We start from the raw sequence: 18,728 nt of genomic DNA, 5'->3' as shown, positions 1-18,728 counted from the left end.
TGCTTGGAAGGAAACACAGCAACAGGATCTCTGATTTGTTGCTAGTATAGCCACTCTGGAAAAGAATTTGGCAGTTTCATGTAAAATTAACATAGATTTAATTTATGATTCAGCAGTAGTGCTACTGGGTTTACTCAACTGATTTGAAAACGCATGTCCAGAAAAAAACCTGTATGTGAATACTTAAAGCAACTTTATTCAAAATCACCAAAAATGGAAGTAACCAAGATATCCTTTATACAAAGAAATCAATTAACAAACTGTGGTACTTCCATACAATGGAATACTATTCAACAAGAAGAAAGAACATAATATAAAATCATTAATGTGAATGAATTTTGCTAAATGAAAGAAGCCAGTTTGAAATGGCTACATATTGTATGATTCCATTCATATGACATTCTAAAAAAGGAAAAACTATTAGGGGAAGAAAGCAGGTCAATAGTTGCCACAGAGTTGGGGAGGGAAGAAGATTTGAGTAGGAGAAGCAGTGGAGATTTTTAAAGTAGCAGAACTAATTTGGATACATGACACTATGCATTTGCCAAAGCCCACAGATATTTACAGCACACAGTGAACCTTAATGTATGCACACAAAGAAACCAGCTAGGAGATCAAAGAACACTAGGCTAGAATAAGTAACTCTAATTACATAAAATAAATAAATAAGTCTACTACAATAAATAAGTCTAATTACATTAAAAAATATGGCCTAACCTCAAAGAAGTGGGGTGGAGGAAGAAGACAAATGAAGTAATTTTGGAAAATGGTGTCTTGACACTATAAGACTAAAGACTAAAAGAACTATACATAGTATATTCTCATTGGTAAAGTTATTTCTCATGGAGGTACAGGTTAATGATTCAGAAAGAGTTAAAACGTATACTAGGTTTCAACAAATAAGTAAAGAGATGGTGGTTGCTTTAGGCCAGGTTTGTCACCAGTGGATGGAATAATTTACAGATGAGCAAGAGGGGAAGCCTAGAATGAACCATCTGGTAATGGATTTGAATTAAGAACATCAGTGTGAACTCATGTTTAGCTTGATATAGATACAAATGGATAGATGAATAAATAAGAGATATGTGTGTATACATCAGTTAGCATATACGTGTATTTCCTACTGTGTCTGTGGAAAATGTCTAGAAGTAGTCATACTCCCACAACAAAGGGCACACCTCACACCCACATCTTGGTTTCTAATACTATTTTCCAATAAAAGGAACTAGAATTCCTTGGAGAAACGACTGAATCTACTGGAGGGGCACAGTTCTATACATCCCTACATAAGGTGACACTGGAGTATTTTGTCATGCCAAAAGGAAAATGTTCAAAAATCAGAAGAGGCCAGGTGTACTGGGTCATGCCTGTAATTCCAGCACTTTGGAAAGCTGAGGCAGAAGTATCATTTGAGCTCAGGAGCTTGAGGCTGGCCTGGGCAATATAGTGAGACTTTGTCTCTAAAAAAATTTCTAAAAATTAGCCAGGCATTAGCCAAATGAGTGCCTGTGGTCCCAGTTACTGGGGAGGCTGAGATGGGAGAATTGCTTGAGCCCAAGAAGTCAAGGCTGCAGTGAGCTGTGACCACGCCACTGCACTCCAGCCTGGACAACAGAGCAAGACCCCATCTCAAAACAAAAACAAATAAATAACGTAAAAGAATGGGGACATGTCAAAGAGATACAAGAGCTAACCTGAAAGCGTTTCCAATCCACAAAGGTAGAACATTTCAAGCAAAAACATAAATAATATAGTATTAGATTATAATTCAAAGTATTAAGTGAACATCTATGAGTCCATACTGACACAAATGGTTGAATAAATAAAAAACGGGAAAAGAGACAAATCTCCTGTATTGAAGAATTACATATAATTTATGTAAATATTCTCCCTTGCAGGAGGTAGAGTTCAAAAACCTCCCATCCTCATTCTTTAGTATGGACTGTACTTAGTGATTTGCTTCCAAAGAGTAGAGTATAAACAAAGGAATGGAGGTAAGTAATTTTACAGTGGAGAAACTTGGCAAACCATACCTTGGCCAAATGATCAAGGTTAATATTACTAGTAGTAAATCATGTTAGTAGAATATAACCTTGAAATGATGTGAAGAAAATGGTACTCACTTCTGTGGTCTTCACCCTAAAAACTCATAACACCAGCATAACCAACCACAAGAAAAACCCAAACTGGGAAACATTCTGTATAAAATACCTTGATAATATGCCTCAAAACTATCAAAGGTCTTAAAACACAAAAAAGTTAGAGAAAATGTCACAGCCCAGGGCAGGTTACGGAGACATACAAACTAAATCCAATATGGAATCCTGGATACGATCCTAGAGCATAAAAAGGTCATTTGAGAAAAAGTAGTGAAATCCAAAGAAAGTATAGAGTTTAATTAATAGTCATGTAACAGTACTGAATTCTCCCCTGTGACAAAAGTACCATAGTAATGTAAGATGTTAACAATAAGGGAAAATGGGTGAGGGTTATGCAGCAACTCTCTGTATGATCTTCGCAATTGTTCTGGAAATATAAAACTAAGCTATGATTTTCTAAAAATCTTTTAAAAAATAGAATTCCAAGTAAAGATGGAATAGGGAAATCTGAACACCCAAATCTACTTACCCCATCATATAGCTACATGAACAGAATATACAAATTAACCAAATAGCAAAGAAAGTAGGATGTCATGTAGTAATTTTTTAAAATAGGGAGGGGGTGCAGGGTGGAGAGATGATGATTTTGGCTAGATTACCTACAAAACAGGTGTTGGGAAGACAGTGAGCCAACAAAACAGAATTTTTCACTTATACCATACAGCTTAGAAATAATCTGAGAATGAGCTGAGTAGACAGCCCAGAGAAAAGTAACAAAAACCTTTCATGAAGAAAAGCCTGTATTACCTAAGAATCTGTATAGAGGAAGCAAGAATCAAGGCTTGCCATGTGTTTTTTTTTTTTTTTGTATTTATATTATTTTACTTTTTAAAATCAACTTTTATTTGAAGCTCTGCGATACATACGCAGGATGTACAGGTTTGTTACATGGGTAAATGTGTGCTATGGTGGTTTGCTGCACAGATCAACCCATCACCCAGGTATTAAGCCCAGCACCCATTAGCTGTTCTTCTTAATGTTCACCCTCCTACAGAACCCCAACAGGCCCCAGTGTGTGTTGTTCCCCTCATGTGTTCATGTGTTCTCATCATTCAGCTTTTACTTATAACTGAGATCATGTGGTGTTTGGTTTTCTGTTCCTGCTTTAGTTTGCTGAGGATAATGACTTCCAGATCCATCCATGTTTCCACAAAAGACATGATCTTTCTTATGTTCCTTCTTATGGCTGCATAGTATTCCATGGTGTCTATGTGCAGCATTTTCTTTATCCAGTCTACTGTTGATGGGAATTTGGGTTGACTCCATGTCTTGGCTATTGTGAATAGTATTTTTTTTTAATTTTACAATAGTGTATAGCTTAAGGTAAATTTAAAAATATATACATTTTAAAAATATACTTTGGTAGCCAGGTGTGGTGGCATGCAACTCTAGTCCCAGTTACTCAGGAGGCTGAGGCAGAAGTAGAGCCTGAACCTAGGAGGCAAAGGTTGCAAGCCATGTTTTACTACAATAGTGAAACAAATAAAAGCTCAAAAGCAATATCCCCATGAAATTAGGATACGTATACAGAGACCAGATAGCATGAACCCTTAATGCGTGGCACCAAACAAAATACTGTAAGCAGAGGATGGAACCTCCAGCAAAAGAAGCATACAGTCCCAGAGAGGTCTTATCAAACTCCATTCCCAACCCATTGCCCTAGGGTTATATAGAAAGGTACCAAGAGCAATGCCTTGCCAAGAAATGGAAGCTCAAAGAAGGCAAACAGGCCTCAAAACAAAATGTTTATTAGGCCAGGTACGGTGGCTCATGAATGTAATCCCAGCACTATGGGAGGCAGAGGCAGGCGGATCACCAGAGGTCAGGAGTTTGAGACTATCCTGGCCAGCATGGCGAAACCCCATCTCTACTAAAAGTACAAAAATTAGCTGAGCATGAGGGCACATGCCTTTAATCCCAGCTACTCTGGAGGCTGAGGCAGGAGAATAGCTTGAACCCGGGAGACGGAGGTTGCAGTGAGCGGACATTGCACCACTGCACTCCAGCCTGGGCTACAAGGGCGAGAATTCATCTCAAAACAAAAATGTTTATTAAGGAAAATTCATCTGTACCATTCTGTTCTGCTAAAAGTTTCTGACAGAATTGCCCATGTTAAGCATGAGCAAGATGCAAAGAAATGATACGGCAACTATGAATATACCAAAAATACAACACAAAACATATGCAAAAGAAACTAGTTCATAATAATAATAATAATAAAAAGAAGACATAAACCAAGATGCTATGATTTGAATGCCTGTCCTCTCCAAAACTCATGCTAAAATTTAATGGTCATTGTAACGGTATTAAGTAGTAAGACCTCTAAGAGGTGATTAGGCCACTAGGCTCCTCTCTTACAGGTTGAATTAATGTCATTATAGAAAGGCAAGTTTAGCTCCCTTTTGCCTCTTTTTAGCCTTCTGCTTTCCACCATGTGATGACTAGGCAAGAAATCCTCCAGAACTGTGAGCCAATAAATTTCTGTTCATTATAAATTACCTAGTCTCAGGTATTCTATTATTGCAGCAGCATGAATGAGATAAGACACAAAGGAAAGAAGAAAATTTTCCTACTCATGGTTGGTATTTTATTAAAAAGTAAAAAAAAAAAAGAAAAAAATTCAATAAAATAAAAGAGAAAGGGCTAAAACAATAAAGTGAAAAAGGAAATATAAAACTTAAGGAAATAAGTTGAGAATAAAAAATAAACAAATAAATAAAAATTACATACATTAATGAGAAAGACCATGGAAAAGAACAATGACAATTGGGATTACCAACATAAAGGAAAGGTTTGTAGTCATCACAGTGAATGTAAAAGCAGATTAAAATATTAATAATTATTGAACAGATAACACATAAAGACAAAAATGTTCCATATAAGTATAGCTGGAGTCTCTAAAGTAGAAAACCTATAAAACAAAACATTTGCAGACCTAAAATTTTCATGAGCCAGTTGTGGTGGCTCACAGCTATAATCCTAGCACCTTGGGAGGCCAAGGAGGGAGGATTGCTTGAAGCCAGGAGTTTGAGACCAGCCTGGGCAACATAGCAGGACCCTATCTCTTCAAAAAAACTTCCTTAGAAAGTAAAATTTCCATGAAATAATAGTATGCAACCATAAAAAAGCACAAGATCATGTCCTTCACAGGACCATGGATAGAGCTGGAGGCCATTATCCTTAGCAAACTAATGCCAGAACAGAAAAGCAAATACCACATTATCGCTTATAAGGGGGAGCTAAATTATAAGCACACATGGACAAATACAGTGGAATGACAGACATTGGGGCCTACTGGAGAGTGGGGGTGGGAAGAGGTAGAGGATAAGGAAAAGTAACTAACAGATACTAGGCTTAATACCTGGGTGATGAAATAATCTATACCAAAAAATCCCACAAGTTTACTTATATAATAAACCTGCAAATGTACCTCCGAACTTAAAAGTTAAATTTTTTTGAAAAAAGTAAAATTTCCATGAAATAAAGGAAGAATGAAATAGTCCTTTAAAAGGCATGCTGTGGTCCCAAAACCTTATTAAAACATGATGGACACAATTGTCCTGATTCAGCCCTACTTCATGAATAAAGGATGAATCCTCAGCTATCTGACATAAAAAAAAAAAAAAAAAAAAAGACAGACGAAAACATATACACACAGAGCCAGGCACGGTGGCTCATGCCTGTAATCCCAGTACTTTGGGAGGCTGAAGCGGGTGGATCACTTGAGGTCAGGAGTTCCAGACCAGCCTGGCCAACATGGTAAAACCCCGCCTCTACTAAAAATACAGAAATTAGTCAGGCGTGGTGGCACTCACCTGTAGTCCCAGTTACTTGGGAAACTGAGGTGGGAGAATAGCTTGAACCTGGGAGGCAGAGGTTGCTGTAAGTTGAGATCATGTCACTGCACTCCAGCTTGGGTGAGAGAGCCAGACTGTATCTCAAAAAACAAACAAACAAACAAACAAACATAACCCCCCTACACAAAAGGGGATGGGGAATCTGATTGATCTCAAGACTTTTTTTCAGGCAAACAATGTCAGAAGACAAGAGAGTAACATTTTTATAATGTTCAGAATAAAGAGATACTTGACTCAAGAATTACATTCTTAAAAATTTGAATACAATGATAACACACAGCCAATCTGAAGCATGTTAAATCAGAGAATAAGGTATTTATGTGCTCTTCCTTTGAAAGTGAAATTCAGTCACCTGGGGTGATATTGTGAAATATATATTTGGTCATCATTCCACTCCCCCACCCCTTTCTTCACATACATGAAATCTCCAAAGTGATGTCTTTTTGTATGCTAATCATTAACTGATAGCTGGCAGCCCTTAAATAGCTTCTGGATGGAGGCTGGTCATGAGGAAAAGGTGGTAACTTTTTATGCATGATTAAAAGGTGGTAACTTTGAGTTTCAACCCCCAACCTCTGCAGAGGGGCTTAACAGTTAAGTTGATCACCAATGGCCAATGGTTTAATCAATCATGCCTGTGTAATGAAGCCTCCATAAAACACCCAAAAGAACAGGGTACCTAAAGCATCCTGATAGCTGAACATGTGGAGGTTCCTGGAGGGTGGTGTACCCAAGTAGGGCATGGAAGCTCTGCATCTCTTCCCCTATACTTTCACCTATGCATCTCTTCATCTGTATCCTTTGTCATAACCTTTATAATAAACTGGTAAATGTAAGTAAGTTTCCCTGAGTTCGGTGAGCTCCACTAACAAATTAATTGAACCCAAAGAGGGGACTATATGAACCCTAACTTGAAGCTGGTTAGTCAGAGGTTACAGAGGCCTGGACTTAAGATTTTTGTCTGAAGCAGGGCCAGTCTTGTGAGACTGAGCCCTCAACCTATGGGATCTGAGGCTTTCTCCAGGTAAATAGTGTATGAATTTAATTGGAGGATACCCAGCTGGTGTCCACTGCAGAACTGATTACTTGTTTGCTGTGTGGGGGAAATAACTACATATTTGGTCAAAAGAGGCTTCCGTTTTGATTGTTGTGTTGAGTAAGAAAAGAAAAAAGCACTTTGAGTTTGTGTTTTTGTTTCCACTGACGCACCCAAGGATTCCCCACAATAAAAAACTCAGGGATAAAAATGCCATCTATGATGAACGTTCCAGCAATGATTATTCAATCCTTTTAAAGTTAAGATTAAACAACAGGGCACACTTTAGCTAGAAAAACTAACATGGCTATAGAAATGAATACAACTTTTACAGATTTTTTAATGTGAAATTCATAATGAAAAAAGGGGAGTTTTAATATGCTTATTTCTTTTATATGAGAAAAGAACCTTAATCTGAGGAATGCAAGCCCTTTTAATTATCAGGCCCATAAAGAATGAAAATGAAGACTGCAATCATGTCCTATTTGCTGCCCTATGAGTTAGTATTCATTTTTTTTTTTTTCTTGAGAGAGGATCTTGCTCTGTCACCCAGGCTGGAGTGCAAAGATACAATCAATCATAGGTTCACTGCAGCCTCTATCTCTGGGGCTCAAGTGATCCTCCTACCTCAGCCTATAAAGTAGCCGAGACTACAGGAGTTTATCACCAGGCTAGGCTAACTTTTTTAAATATATTTTTTTTGTAGAAATGGGGTCCCACTATTTTTCTCACAATGGTCTTGAACTCCTGGACTCAAGCAAACCTCCTACCTTGGACTCCCAAAGCGCTGGGATTACAAGTGTGAGCCATCATGTCCAGCCTGTATTCATCTATTGAAACTGCCTGCTATTGCCACAAGTAGCTATAAATTAACCTAATAATGTTATACCAGACACTATGACTCATACCCTATACTTATAGTCAATCATTAATTTTAAAATTACAGTTCCTGACAAACTTTGTATCAGCCCACTGCCTATCTCTCCTTTTTGCATTTAAAAATTCACTCCTGGCCAGGTGCCATGCATAACACCTGTAATTCCAACATTTTGGAAGGTTAAGGTGGGCAGATTGCTGGCACTTAGGAGTTTGGGACCAGCTGGGGCAACATAGCAAGATTCTATCTCTATTTAAAAAAAAAAAAAAAAAACTTTAAAACTTAAAAAAAGAAAAAATAAACAAAAGTCCATTTATAACTCCTGCTAATAGAAGTGTATTTCAGAGCAATGTGAATCTACGCTCCCAGGCTGCAATCCTCAAGCTTGGCCCCAGTAAACTCTCTACTTATATTAATTTAACTTCAACTTCTTCTTTTAAGGTCAATCCATACCTGAGAGTTACATGCTATCATTAACTGAAACAATAATGAGAAAATTTTGACCAGGCCTAGTGGTTCATGCCTGTAATCCTAACACTTTAGGAGGCTGGGGTGGGCAAATTGGTTGAGTCCAGGAGTTGGAGAACAGCCTGGGCAACATGGCAAAATGTGGTTCTGTTCAATTTTTAAAAATAAATATATATTAAATAAAATAAAAGAAAAAGAAAAAAATGTTGATGACTCCAACACTTTAATTTTTTTCAGTCTCATTTCTTAATATTAGAAGGGTATTTAGAAAATTAATATAGCTATTGAGAGAAAATACTGCATGAAGTTCAAAATTTTCTTCAGTTTTACTTCAATTGACTATTACTCTTAAATTCAAGTTAACACTTACATAGCACTCACTATGAGCCACATACTTTTCAAAATTTAGTGATTTGGCTGGGTGCAATGGCTCATGCCTGTAATCTCAGGCCTTTGGGAGGCCAAGGTAGAAGAATCACTTAAGGCCTACAGTTTGACCCCAGTCTGGGCAACACAGTGAGACCCAATCTCTACAAAAAACTTTAAAAATTAGCCAAACATGGTGGCATGTTTCTACAGTCCCTGTAGCCATAACTCCTTGGGAGGCTGAGGTAGGAAGATCACTTGAGTCCAGTTCAAGTTTGCAATGAGCTCTGATCACATCACTGCATTCTAGCCAGTGTGATATAGCAAGACTCTGTCTCTGAACAAACAAACAACACGTACATATACATCTTTTAATTTTATATATTTTACATATATACATATATATACATACATAGTCAATAAGTAATTTAGTCCTCATGACAACCTGTATAAGTCCTGATAAACTGCACTATTATATACATTTTATAGGTCAAAAAACTGAGCTGTAGACTTCGGGTAATTTGTTCATGACTATACAGCAAGGAAGCAGCAAACCCAATATTCAAGAATAGATTGGATCCAGAATCTGTGCTCTTAACCTCTACACTACACTGTCTCTCAAATACAACATGTAGAGAATTACTTGATTTTTAATCAATTAATTCTATGACTACCTCCAATCAATGGCAAGCCATCTATCCTTCTAGGTAATGACTTTTAAGTATATAAGAGAAAATGTTTGAAATAATGTTTCCCTATAGATAAAGACGGTTATTCTGGAATAGGCATTGTGGAATTTAGGTAAAATTTTTGTTTCTTTGTTTTTCCAGTGAGTTTAATGCTCTATAATGAGCCTATCAATCTTCAAAAAAAAACAAAGTCATTAATCTAAACAAAAAACAAATATTACCTAATCACAACTTGAACACATATTATTATTTATGGCTTTTTGTCTCCCCAATGAACCATGTTTTAATTAGTACTTTAATCTGTTCCTCCAAGGAGCCTAGTACAACACTAGACAAAGTAAACATGCCATAAGTATGCTGATTGGTCATCATTAAATATTAGATTACTGCATTCTATCTATCTGTGCAGGTAACATATTTCTAGATGTTCTAGGGTCTTTCTACCCAAAGCCTATTCCTTAGACTAGCATCATGAGTAACATCTGGGAGATTGTTATAAGGACAGAATCTCTGGTCCCAATCCAAACCTAATGAACCAGAATCTGCATTCTGACAAGATCCCCCAAGTGATTGGATTGCACATTAAAATTTGAGAAGTACATATGTCTAGGACATTGTTTCATTAAGTGTAGTCCATCATTACCTATCAGAATCACCTGGGTTGTTTGTAAAAAAAATGTGTATTCTTAGGCTCCACCCTACTCCAAGTATCACTAAAGTTTAAAAACCAAAGCTAAAAAAACTGCAAGTAAAAAGTAGTAAAGAACAGAAACAGCGATATTAAGCAAAGAGAGGTGAAAGATTCAGATAGCTGAAATAAATTTAAAAAGTGATAATGAGGAGAAGAGGAGATAATAAGAAAAGGAGTCACATAGGAAGGAACAACCAACTATGAAAAATAAAGAAAGTAATTTTGTTGAGAGTAATGTGCATTTCTTTCTTTCTTTTTCTAAATTGACTGCTATTCCTGACAGGCAAACTAGCATGCTAAAGGTTTTAGAAAAAGACTGGAGATATGCAATTTCCTAGTGTAACACACGAGTCACATTTTTGAATATGTAACTACCACATAAAGCACGGCTTTTATAAATGTTCCTAATATCATAGAGAGTTTTAAATGTGTACAGTACATACACTTTTAGAGACATTTCCATATGCTTGGCTCGCGCAATTGCTTCATCTCTGTCCTCAATGGCTAATTGCAGTCTAGACATAATAGCTTCATCACGCTCCTTCTGTGCAAAATATACTTCTTCAACCAGAGCTACCAAAATATATGACACACAGTCAATCATAGAAAATAAAGGAGAAATATATACCTTTAGCAAAAGTAAAAGCCATAAGCAACTGTTATTGTAAGGACTGCTCATTAAACTGAATTAGTATCAATTAATCCATTCAGAAAATATTATTTTTAATAATAGGTACTGCAAAACTGGGATACCACCTCAAAACCCTAAAAAGAGCAAAAATTTAAAGATTTAATAATAGCAAATGTTGTAAGCCTGTGAAATAAAGAAAACTCTCATACATGTTCCAGATAGGCAGATATATTTCTACAACCATCTGAAGAGCAATTTGGCAATGTTTATTGAAGTTGAAGACAGGCCTAGCCTAGCAAATCCCCTCTTTGGTATGTAGCCTAGAGAAATTCATGCATATATGTAAATGTAAACATGTATAAAAATACTGCAGCATTGCTTATAATAGCAAAAGCTTAGACATAACCCAAATGTCCATCAACATTAACAGAAATAAATAAATTACATTCAGAATGGAATACTACCCAGTATTTAAAATGACTTGACTATGGACAGATGGACAAATCTCAAATACAAAATATTGGCAAAAATAGCAAGTTGCAAAGTAAAACAACTCTACTCACTATTTATGAATAGACACAATTAATACAAATAATACAATGAGCATGGAAAGGATGAACACCAAATTCAGAATGGTAATTACCTCAGTGGGAAGCTAGAAGGGGAGAAAAGAAAATGGGTAAAAGAAGAATAAAATAGGACAGAGCTCTGCTGTTATAGTAGCGTACATCTGCACAGAGCATGGGCACTGTTTATATAGATTTAAATACAAATGGCATCATCTAGATTTCTGCAGCACTGTATCAGGAGCTTTAATGTTATCTGAAACTATTTCTTAAGCATAATTTTACTGCTTGTATGTTTGAAATTTTACATAATTTAAAAAATATTACTGCAATGTTACAGAAAGAGGGCCTCAAATACCTTATTTATACTGTCAAACTACAAAAAAAACTTCAGAAAAATTTTGAAATGCTCTTTTAGGTTGTAAAGCATTGGATCTCTGCCCAAGGATTGTTACAGATTAATATACAGTTAATCAAGATAGTTATTAGGCCCAACATGGTGGCTCATACCTGTAACCCCAGCATTTTGGCAGGCCGAGGCAGGAGAATCACTTGAGCCCAGGAGTTCGAGACCAGGCTGAGCAACATAGTGAGACCTCGTCTCCACAAAAAAATTAAAAATTAGCCCCGGTTGGGTGCAGTGGCTCACACCTGTAATCCCAGTACTTTGGAAGGCCAAGATGGGCAGATCACTTGAGCCCAGAAATTCTAGACCAGTCTGGCCAACACGGTGAAACCCAGCTGGAGTCTGGGAGGTAGAGGCTGCAGTAAGCTGTGATTGTGATTCAGTGTGGATGACAGAGAAAGACTCTGTCTCATAATAATAATTAAAAAAAAAAAATCATTATTGTATTATTTAAATTGTAAGTAGTGGAAAAGTAGTGGTAATCTATCTAGCCAGTCAGTTCACACCCTGGGCAAGATGGCATAAAATTTCATTACAACACTACTCAAAACAATACGCAATTTAAAACTTAGGAATTGTTTATTTCTGAAATGGTTCCCTTAATATTTTCAGACCATAAGTAACTGAAACCATGGAAAAAGAAACCACAGATAAGATGGGACTACTGTATCAATTCTTCATGCTGTGGTTTTGTTTGTTTGTTTGTTTGTCTCACTCTGTTGCCCTGGCTGGAGTGCAGTGGTGAAATCTCGGCTCACTGCAACTTCTGCCTCCCGAGTTCAAGCAATTCTCCTGCCCCAGTCTCCTGAGTAGCTGGGATTACAGGCATCTGCCACCACGTCCAGTTAATTTTTTGTATTTTTAGTAGAGATGGGATTTTTGCCATGTTGGCCAAGCTGGTCTTGAACTCCTAACCTCAGGTGCTCCACCTGCCCACGGCCTCCCAAAGTGCTGGGATTACAAGCATGAGGCACTATGCTTGGCACTTCATGCTGTTTTGAAAGAAACTTCTGTCGACTGTAGTATTCAAAAATGAATTTTATTTTTCCCTTCTAATTCTACAGAATATCCTTCCAGGAAGGGCAATAATAACAGCTTAGAGAAAGCAACATAGTGGTAAAGTATTTACCAGCATGTATAAATTATGTATCTTGCATAATATGGAAAACAACATGGTGTATAGAAGAATATGAATTTTGATTCTGATCTAAGGTACTAAAGTTTAGCAACCTTGTTTTGTTAATTTCTTAAATTATTTTAGTTGAAGTTCAGGTATATAAAATTAATAAAATACCAATATTCATGATGTTATAAAAAATTAAATTAGAAAATATATGAAAGCTCTTGGCCAAATAAATAAAATAAAGTGGATCATCAACAAATGTTAGTTCTACTCTACCACTACAGTAACCATACTCAAACCACAGACTCACAATGTGACTTAACTCCTAGACATATTAATAATGTGGTTTTGATTAATTTGTAGTACTTATATATTCAAAATCTAAGTCAAAATTCTTCAATTTTTAGCCTTTTTCATTGGTAAGCAAAAATTATATAAGGGACTGAAAGAAAAATTATTCAGAACCCATTTTATATTGTATGCTGCATACCATGATTAAATTAATAATAGTTTATCAAAAACAATGGCTGGGTACAGTGGCTCACACCTGTAATCCCCGTACTTTGGGAGGTCAAGGCGGGTGGGATCACTTGAGGTTAGGAGTTTGAGACCAGCCTAGCCAATATGATGAAAACCCATCTCTACTAAAAATACAAAAACTAGCCAGGCATGGTAGCACATGCCTATAATCTCAGCTGCTCAGGAGGCTGTGGCAAGGGAATTGCTTGAACCAAGGAGGAGGTTGCAATGAGCCAAGATCGTGCCACTGCACTCCGGTCTGGGAGACAGCAAGATAAGGTCTCAAAAGAAAAAAATTCTGGTATTCTAAGATGTTTTGAGGGATAAAATGTGGAGAAATGCCAGATACAATCAAAGGGGGAATAGAGGGAGCAAACCACCTATGTATGCACCTATGCAACAACCCTGCATGACCTGCACATGAACTCCAGAAACTAATGTGAAATTGAAAAAAAAAAAGTTTATCATATACTTCTAAGTTACCTCCTTAGTGCAGTAGGCAGCATATCAGTCTAATAAAATACATCTAATTTGTAGACCAGATAGAATGGATAAAAATGATGGTAAATAGTGATGTAAGCACAGATTAACATATTACCCTGAAATATTCTGAGATATTAAAAGGTTAAAATACTAATTACTAAACTTTGAATGCCAAGAGGTTTTCTTTCATTTTTATAAACTGTGGCCAGAACTTTATATAGTGACTTTTAATGCAAATTGTATACCACTTTACATGCAACAGTACCTGATAGAAGAGGTAAGACTAGCTTTAATAATAAGTCTAATCATCTCTATGCTTAAAGGTAAGTGCTTTATACAGAGGATTTCTTTGGTTCTGTGTGATCAACAGAAAACATTTTTTTTAAAATGTGACTTCAGATCCAAAGATGTATACCTGCATTTAAAGGATATTATTATTTAAGTATTCTAAGGTTAAAATTTTAAATACCAGAAAACACACATGCACACACACATAAAATATGGTTGCAGAATTTATAAATGATAAGAATGTTTTTCAAAATTAAGGTATTCCTGTAAAGATTCAATGCAATCCCTACCAAAATTCTACTGTAATTCATAGAAATAAAAAAAAATCCTAAAATTCATATGGAATCACAAAAGACCCCAAACAGCCAAAGCAATCTTAAGCAACTACCATTTAAAATATATCACAAAGCCAGAGTAATCAAAACAGTATAGTGGCTGACTGTGGTGGCTCATGTCTGTAATCCCAGAACTTTGGGAGGCCGAGGTGGGTGGATCACCTGAGGTCAGGAGTTCAAGACCAGCCTGGTTAACATGGTGAAGCCCCATCTCTACTAAAAATACAAAAATTAGCCAGGCATAGTGGCCCACGCTGGTAATCCCAGCTACTCCGGAAGCTGAGGCAGGAGAATCACTTGAATCTGGGAGGCAGAGGCTACAGTGGGCTGAGGTCGTGCCACTGTACTCCAGACTGGGTGACAGAGCAAGACTCTGTCTCAAAAAACAAAAAAAATCCCAGCATGGTATTGTCATAAAAACAGACACACTGACCAATGGAACAGGACAGAGCACCCAAAAATAAACCCACATATTTATGGTCAACTGATTTTCAACAAAGGTGCCAAGAACACACAATGGAGAAAGTACAACATCTTCAATAAATAGTGCAGGGAAAATTGGATATCCACATGCAAAATGAAAATAGGTATCATCTCATCCCTTATTCAAGAATTAGTTTAAAATGCACTGAAGACACAGACACAAAACCTGAAACTATGAAACTACTAGAAGAAAACATAGGGGGAAAGCTTCCTTAACAGTGGTATAGACAGAGACTTCTTGAATAAGACCCTAAATGCAAAGGAATGAAAGTAAAAGAAGATTAACAGGATTGCCTCAAACTAAAAAGCTTCTGCACAGTTAAGGAAACAACAGTAACAGACAACCTACAGTGCAGGAGAAAATATCTGCAAATCACACAGTAATTAAAAGAATAATATCAAAAATATACAAGGAACTCAAACTATTCAATAACATGAAAACAAATAATCCTATTTAAAAATGGGCAAAGCACTTTGGGAGGCTGAGGTGGGCAGATCACTTGAGGCCAGGAGTTCGAGACTAGCCTGGCTAACATGGTGAAACCCCTTCTCTACTAAAATTACAAAAATTAGCCAGGTGTGGTGGTGTGCACCTGCAATCCCAGCTACTCAGGAGGCTGAGGCAAGAGAATCACTTGAACCCAGAAGGCAGAAGTTGCAGTGAGCCAAGATGGTGCCACTGCACTCCAGCCTGGGCAACAGAGCAAGACTCAGTCTCAAAATAAATTAAAATAAATAAAAATGGGCAAAGAACCTAACAAACATTTCTCAAAAAAAGACATACAAACAGTTAACAGTTATATGAAGAAAGCTTAACATCTCTAATCATCACCAGAGAAAGGCAAACTAAAATCACAATGATATATCATCTTACCTCAGTTAAATTGGCTATTATCAAAAAGATGAAAGATAACAAGTGTTGGTATGGATGTGGAGAAAAGCAAACTGTTACGCACTGTTAGTTGTACTGTAAATTAGTACAGCCATTTTGGAAAACAGTATGAGGTTCCTCAATAAACTAAAAATAGAGTTACCATATGATCCAGCAGTTCCACTTCCAGGTATATAACCAAAGGAGTTGAAATAAGTATGTTAAAGAGATGCCTACACTCCCATGTTCACTGCAGCATTACTCACAATAGCCAAGATATTGTGAGTAATGGGCCAACCAATGGGCCAATCAATGAATAAATAAATTTTTAAAATATGGTACAATGGTATACAAAAGAGCTTTTAAAAAGCTAAGATTCAGCTTTATCAGCTGGTAAAGCTGAAAAAAGAAGGGATATTCTGTCATTTGCAACAACATGGCTAGACTGGAGGGCATTATGCTAGGTGAAATAAGCCAAGTACAGAGAGACATATACTTCATGGTCTCACATATATGGAATCTAAAAAAGTGGAACTCACATAAGTAGTAGAACAATAGTTACCAGAAGCTGGGGTAGCGGTGGATGAGGAAAGGAGAGATATTGGTCAAAAAGTACAATTTTCAAGTTAGACAGGAGGAATAGGTTCTGGTGATCTATTACACATCATCAAGGTGACTTATAATTAATAATAATGTATATTTCAAAAAGCTAAAAGAATGGATTTTAAATGTTCTCATCACAAAGAAAGTATTTGAGAAGGTGAATATGTTAATCATACTGATTTGATCATTTTACAATGTATATACATGTACTGAAACATCACATTGCGCCTCATAAATCTGCAAATCATGTATCAATTAAGGGAATAATATATATGATTATTAGTCAATTAAAAATAAAACAAAAAAACCCTAAAACCAAAATTAACATATTACTGAATGATGTATATCATCTATTAGGTTAGATGTGAAATTTGTTGGTTATAAAAAACCTGATTCTGGAATTCAGTACTTTTGAAGGATCAATATGCAACTCTCAAATATTTTTAGTAAAGAAAATTTAATTGTAAACACTGAGCTTTTCCAAGGTAGATGACTATTACAAAGTTCACTAGAAAATCAATATAGCATTTTAGTTGGAATTTGCTCATTAAACACCCACAGCTCTAATGCAAATTATGATGGAATGAATAAAGCAAATACGCATGCTTCTTTCTTTTTATTAAATGTAAAATCTACTGTTAATTGCATCTCGTATGTCATACAAACTTTTCTCCTTAACTATTAAATAGAAGCTTTAACAAAAGTCATTAGAGATTCTCTTTCTTTGACTTGAATAAATTTCAATATTTGTTCAGTAAAGGTTCACAGCAGTTAAATTACATTAACAAATATTATTAGCTACTATGTAAGCCAACCAAGTAAAATACTTATATTGTAGGTAAAACAAATCATTGGGTGTTTACAATAATATTTGGATATCTCCATTTTTAAACATGGTTATCAAATATCCTATAATTCTTAGTCAAATGAGAAAGATTCAGAGAGGATCACCCATACCCCCCACAACCAAATACTCAAATTTGTTTAGTAAGCTAATTGTTTTCTAATATGGGCAAGAGTAAATATGAAGAAGCTGAACCATACTAAGTATGAGTTTATTGAGTCAAGGCAGAGTACATATTTTCTTAGTAGACCCAAGTCTATTGACAAATCCATATTCCACACTTTTCAAACTGCTTTTAAAATACAGTACGAGTGAGATAGTACCTTGGATAACATTCTAGTTTAAACAATGGCTCATGATTCTCTAAATAACATGATTTGGAGGATAGACATTTCACAGAAAAAAAAATCCATCTGTTAACATCTTATGGTAGTTATGTAAATATAAAAGGCTAAATTAAGAAGAAGGAAGAAGAAATCATTAGGATTTTAAACATATTAAATAATAACTGGATAATAATTAATGTTGGAAAATTCCAAGCAACAAATATAATATAGATGATAATTTTGAAAAAGACCAGACTTTACTACATATGAAAGAATCTCAGATTCTGTGAATATCTACCATAGCAGTATTACATAAGGCATAACCATTTGGAGAAGAATTATAATGATATTAAATTGATTCCTTGCAAATATGAGAACAATTAGCATTTATGAAACCACCACATATATAGTCTAGAATTACAAACACTATATATTTTAATTTCTTTAATAATTGTAATTTTTCCTTCTTTGCATAAACTGGTTATTGGAAATTTAAAAATAGATGGTAGATACCCCACACCAGTAGAAAATTAACTAAAACCTACTCTAAGTAGTTCAATGTTTTTGTTTTTGGCAAAACAATGCTGGATGGAACTTATTGCTCCATAACTTCTTTCATAGACTGGACTATTTGCTTTTTGCACACACGTCTTTATGTATATACATACCTAATTACTTCAGAAAATTACTAGAAATATGATGACTAGATTAAAAGTCAGCTTTCAAAACTCCTAACATATGTTGTCAAACTTTCCTCTGTAAAGTTGCTGTAAATTTATAAACTCAGTATCAGTACAGAAATTGTTCAAGATTAATTTGAAAATTATGCAAAACAGTATGTTTCAGTAGCAAGACAATGAATCAAAAGCATTTTTTAAAAAACCCTCGATTACCATAGACATGTATTTACCACAGAAAACTCAAAGACTATATAAGAAAGTTTTCTGAAAATACGCTCTATGTTACATTCAAAGATTTAATATATGTGATATTGAAGCTACCTTTTCAATGTGAAAGAGAAAAGTTTATCCTTGAAGCATTAAAATCAGTATTGATAATTGTATGCCTTTTGAAATATAACTTAAAGATTTTTATTTACTAGATTAA

At 35.7% G+C, this 18,728-nt stretch overlaps 1 protein-coding gene across 10 annotated transcripts in view; it reads right to left on the bottom strand.

Annotated features, from left to right (window-relative positions):
* MIPOL1 (mirror-image polydactyly 1) overlaps positions 1-18,728 on the bottom strand; it is a 365,075-nt gene that overhangs the window by 251,714 nt on the left and 94,633 nt on the right. For all 10 annotated transcript variants that reach the window (XM_064365793.1, XM_012469139.3, XM_012469173.3 and 7 more), the window contains one exon: positions 10,587-10,716. In XM_064365793.1, the coding sequence (XP_064221863.1) occupies positions 10,587-10,716 (130 nt within the window). The remainder of the gene's footprint in view (positions 1-10,586; positions 10,717-18,728) is intronic.

Source organism: Aotus nancymaae, unplaced genomic scaffold (genome assembly GCF_030222135.1).
Source record: "Aotus nancymaae isolate 86718 unplaced genomic scaffold, 86718_ANA_hifiasm-v0.15.2.pri h1tg000062l, whole genome shotgun sequence".
In the NCBI taxonomy this organism is placed as follows: Eukaryota; Metazoa; Chordata; class Mammalia; order Primates; family Aotidae; genus Aotus; species Aotus nancymaae.
Note: the sequence above shows the minus strand (reverse complement) of the source record. Positions and strands in the feature narration are given on the sequence as shown.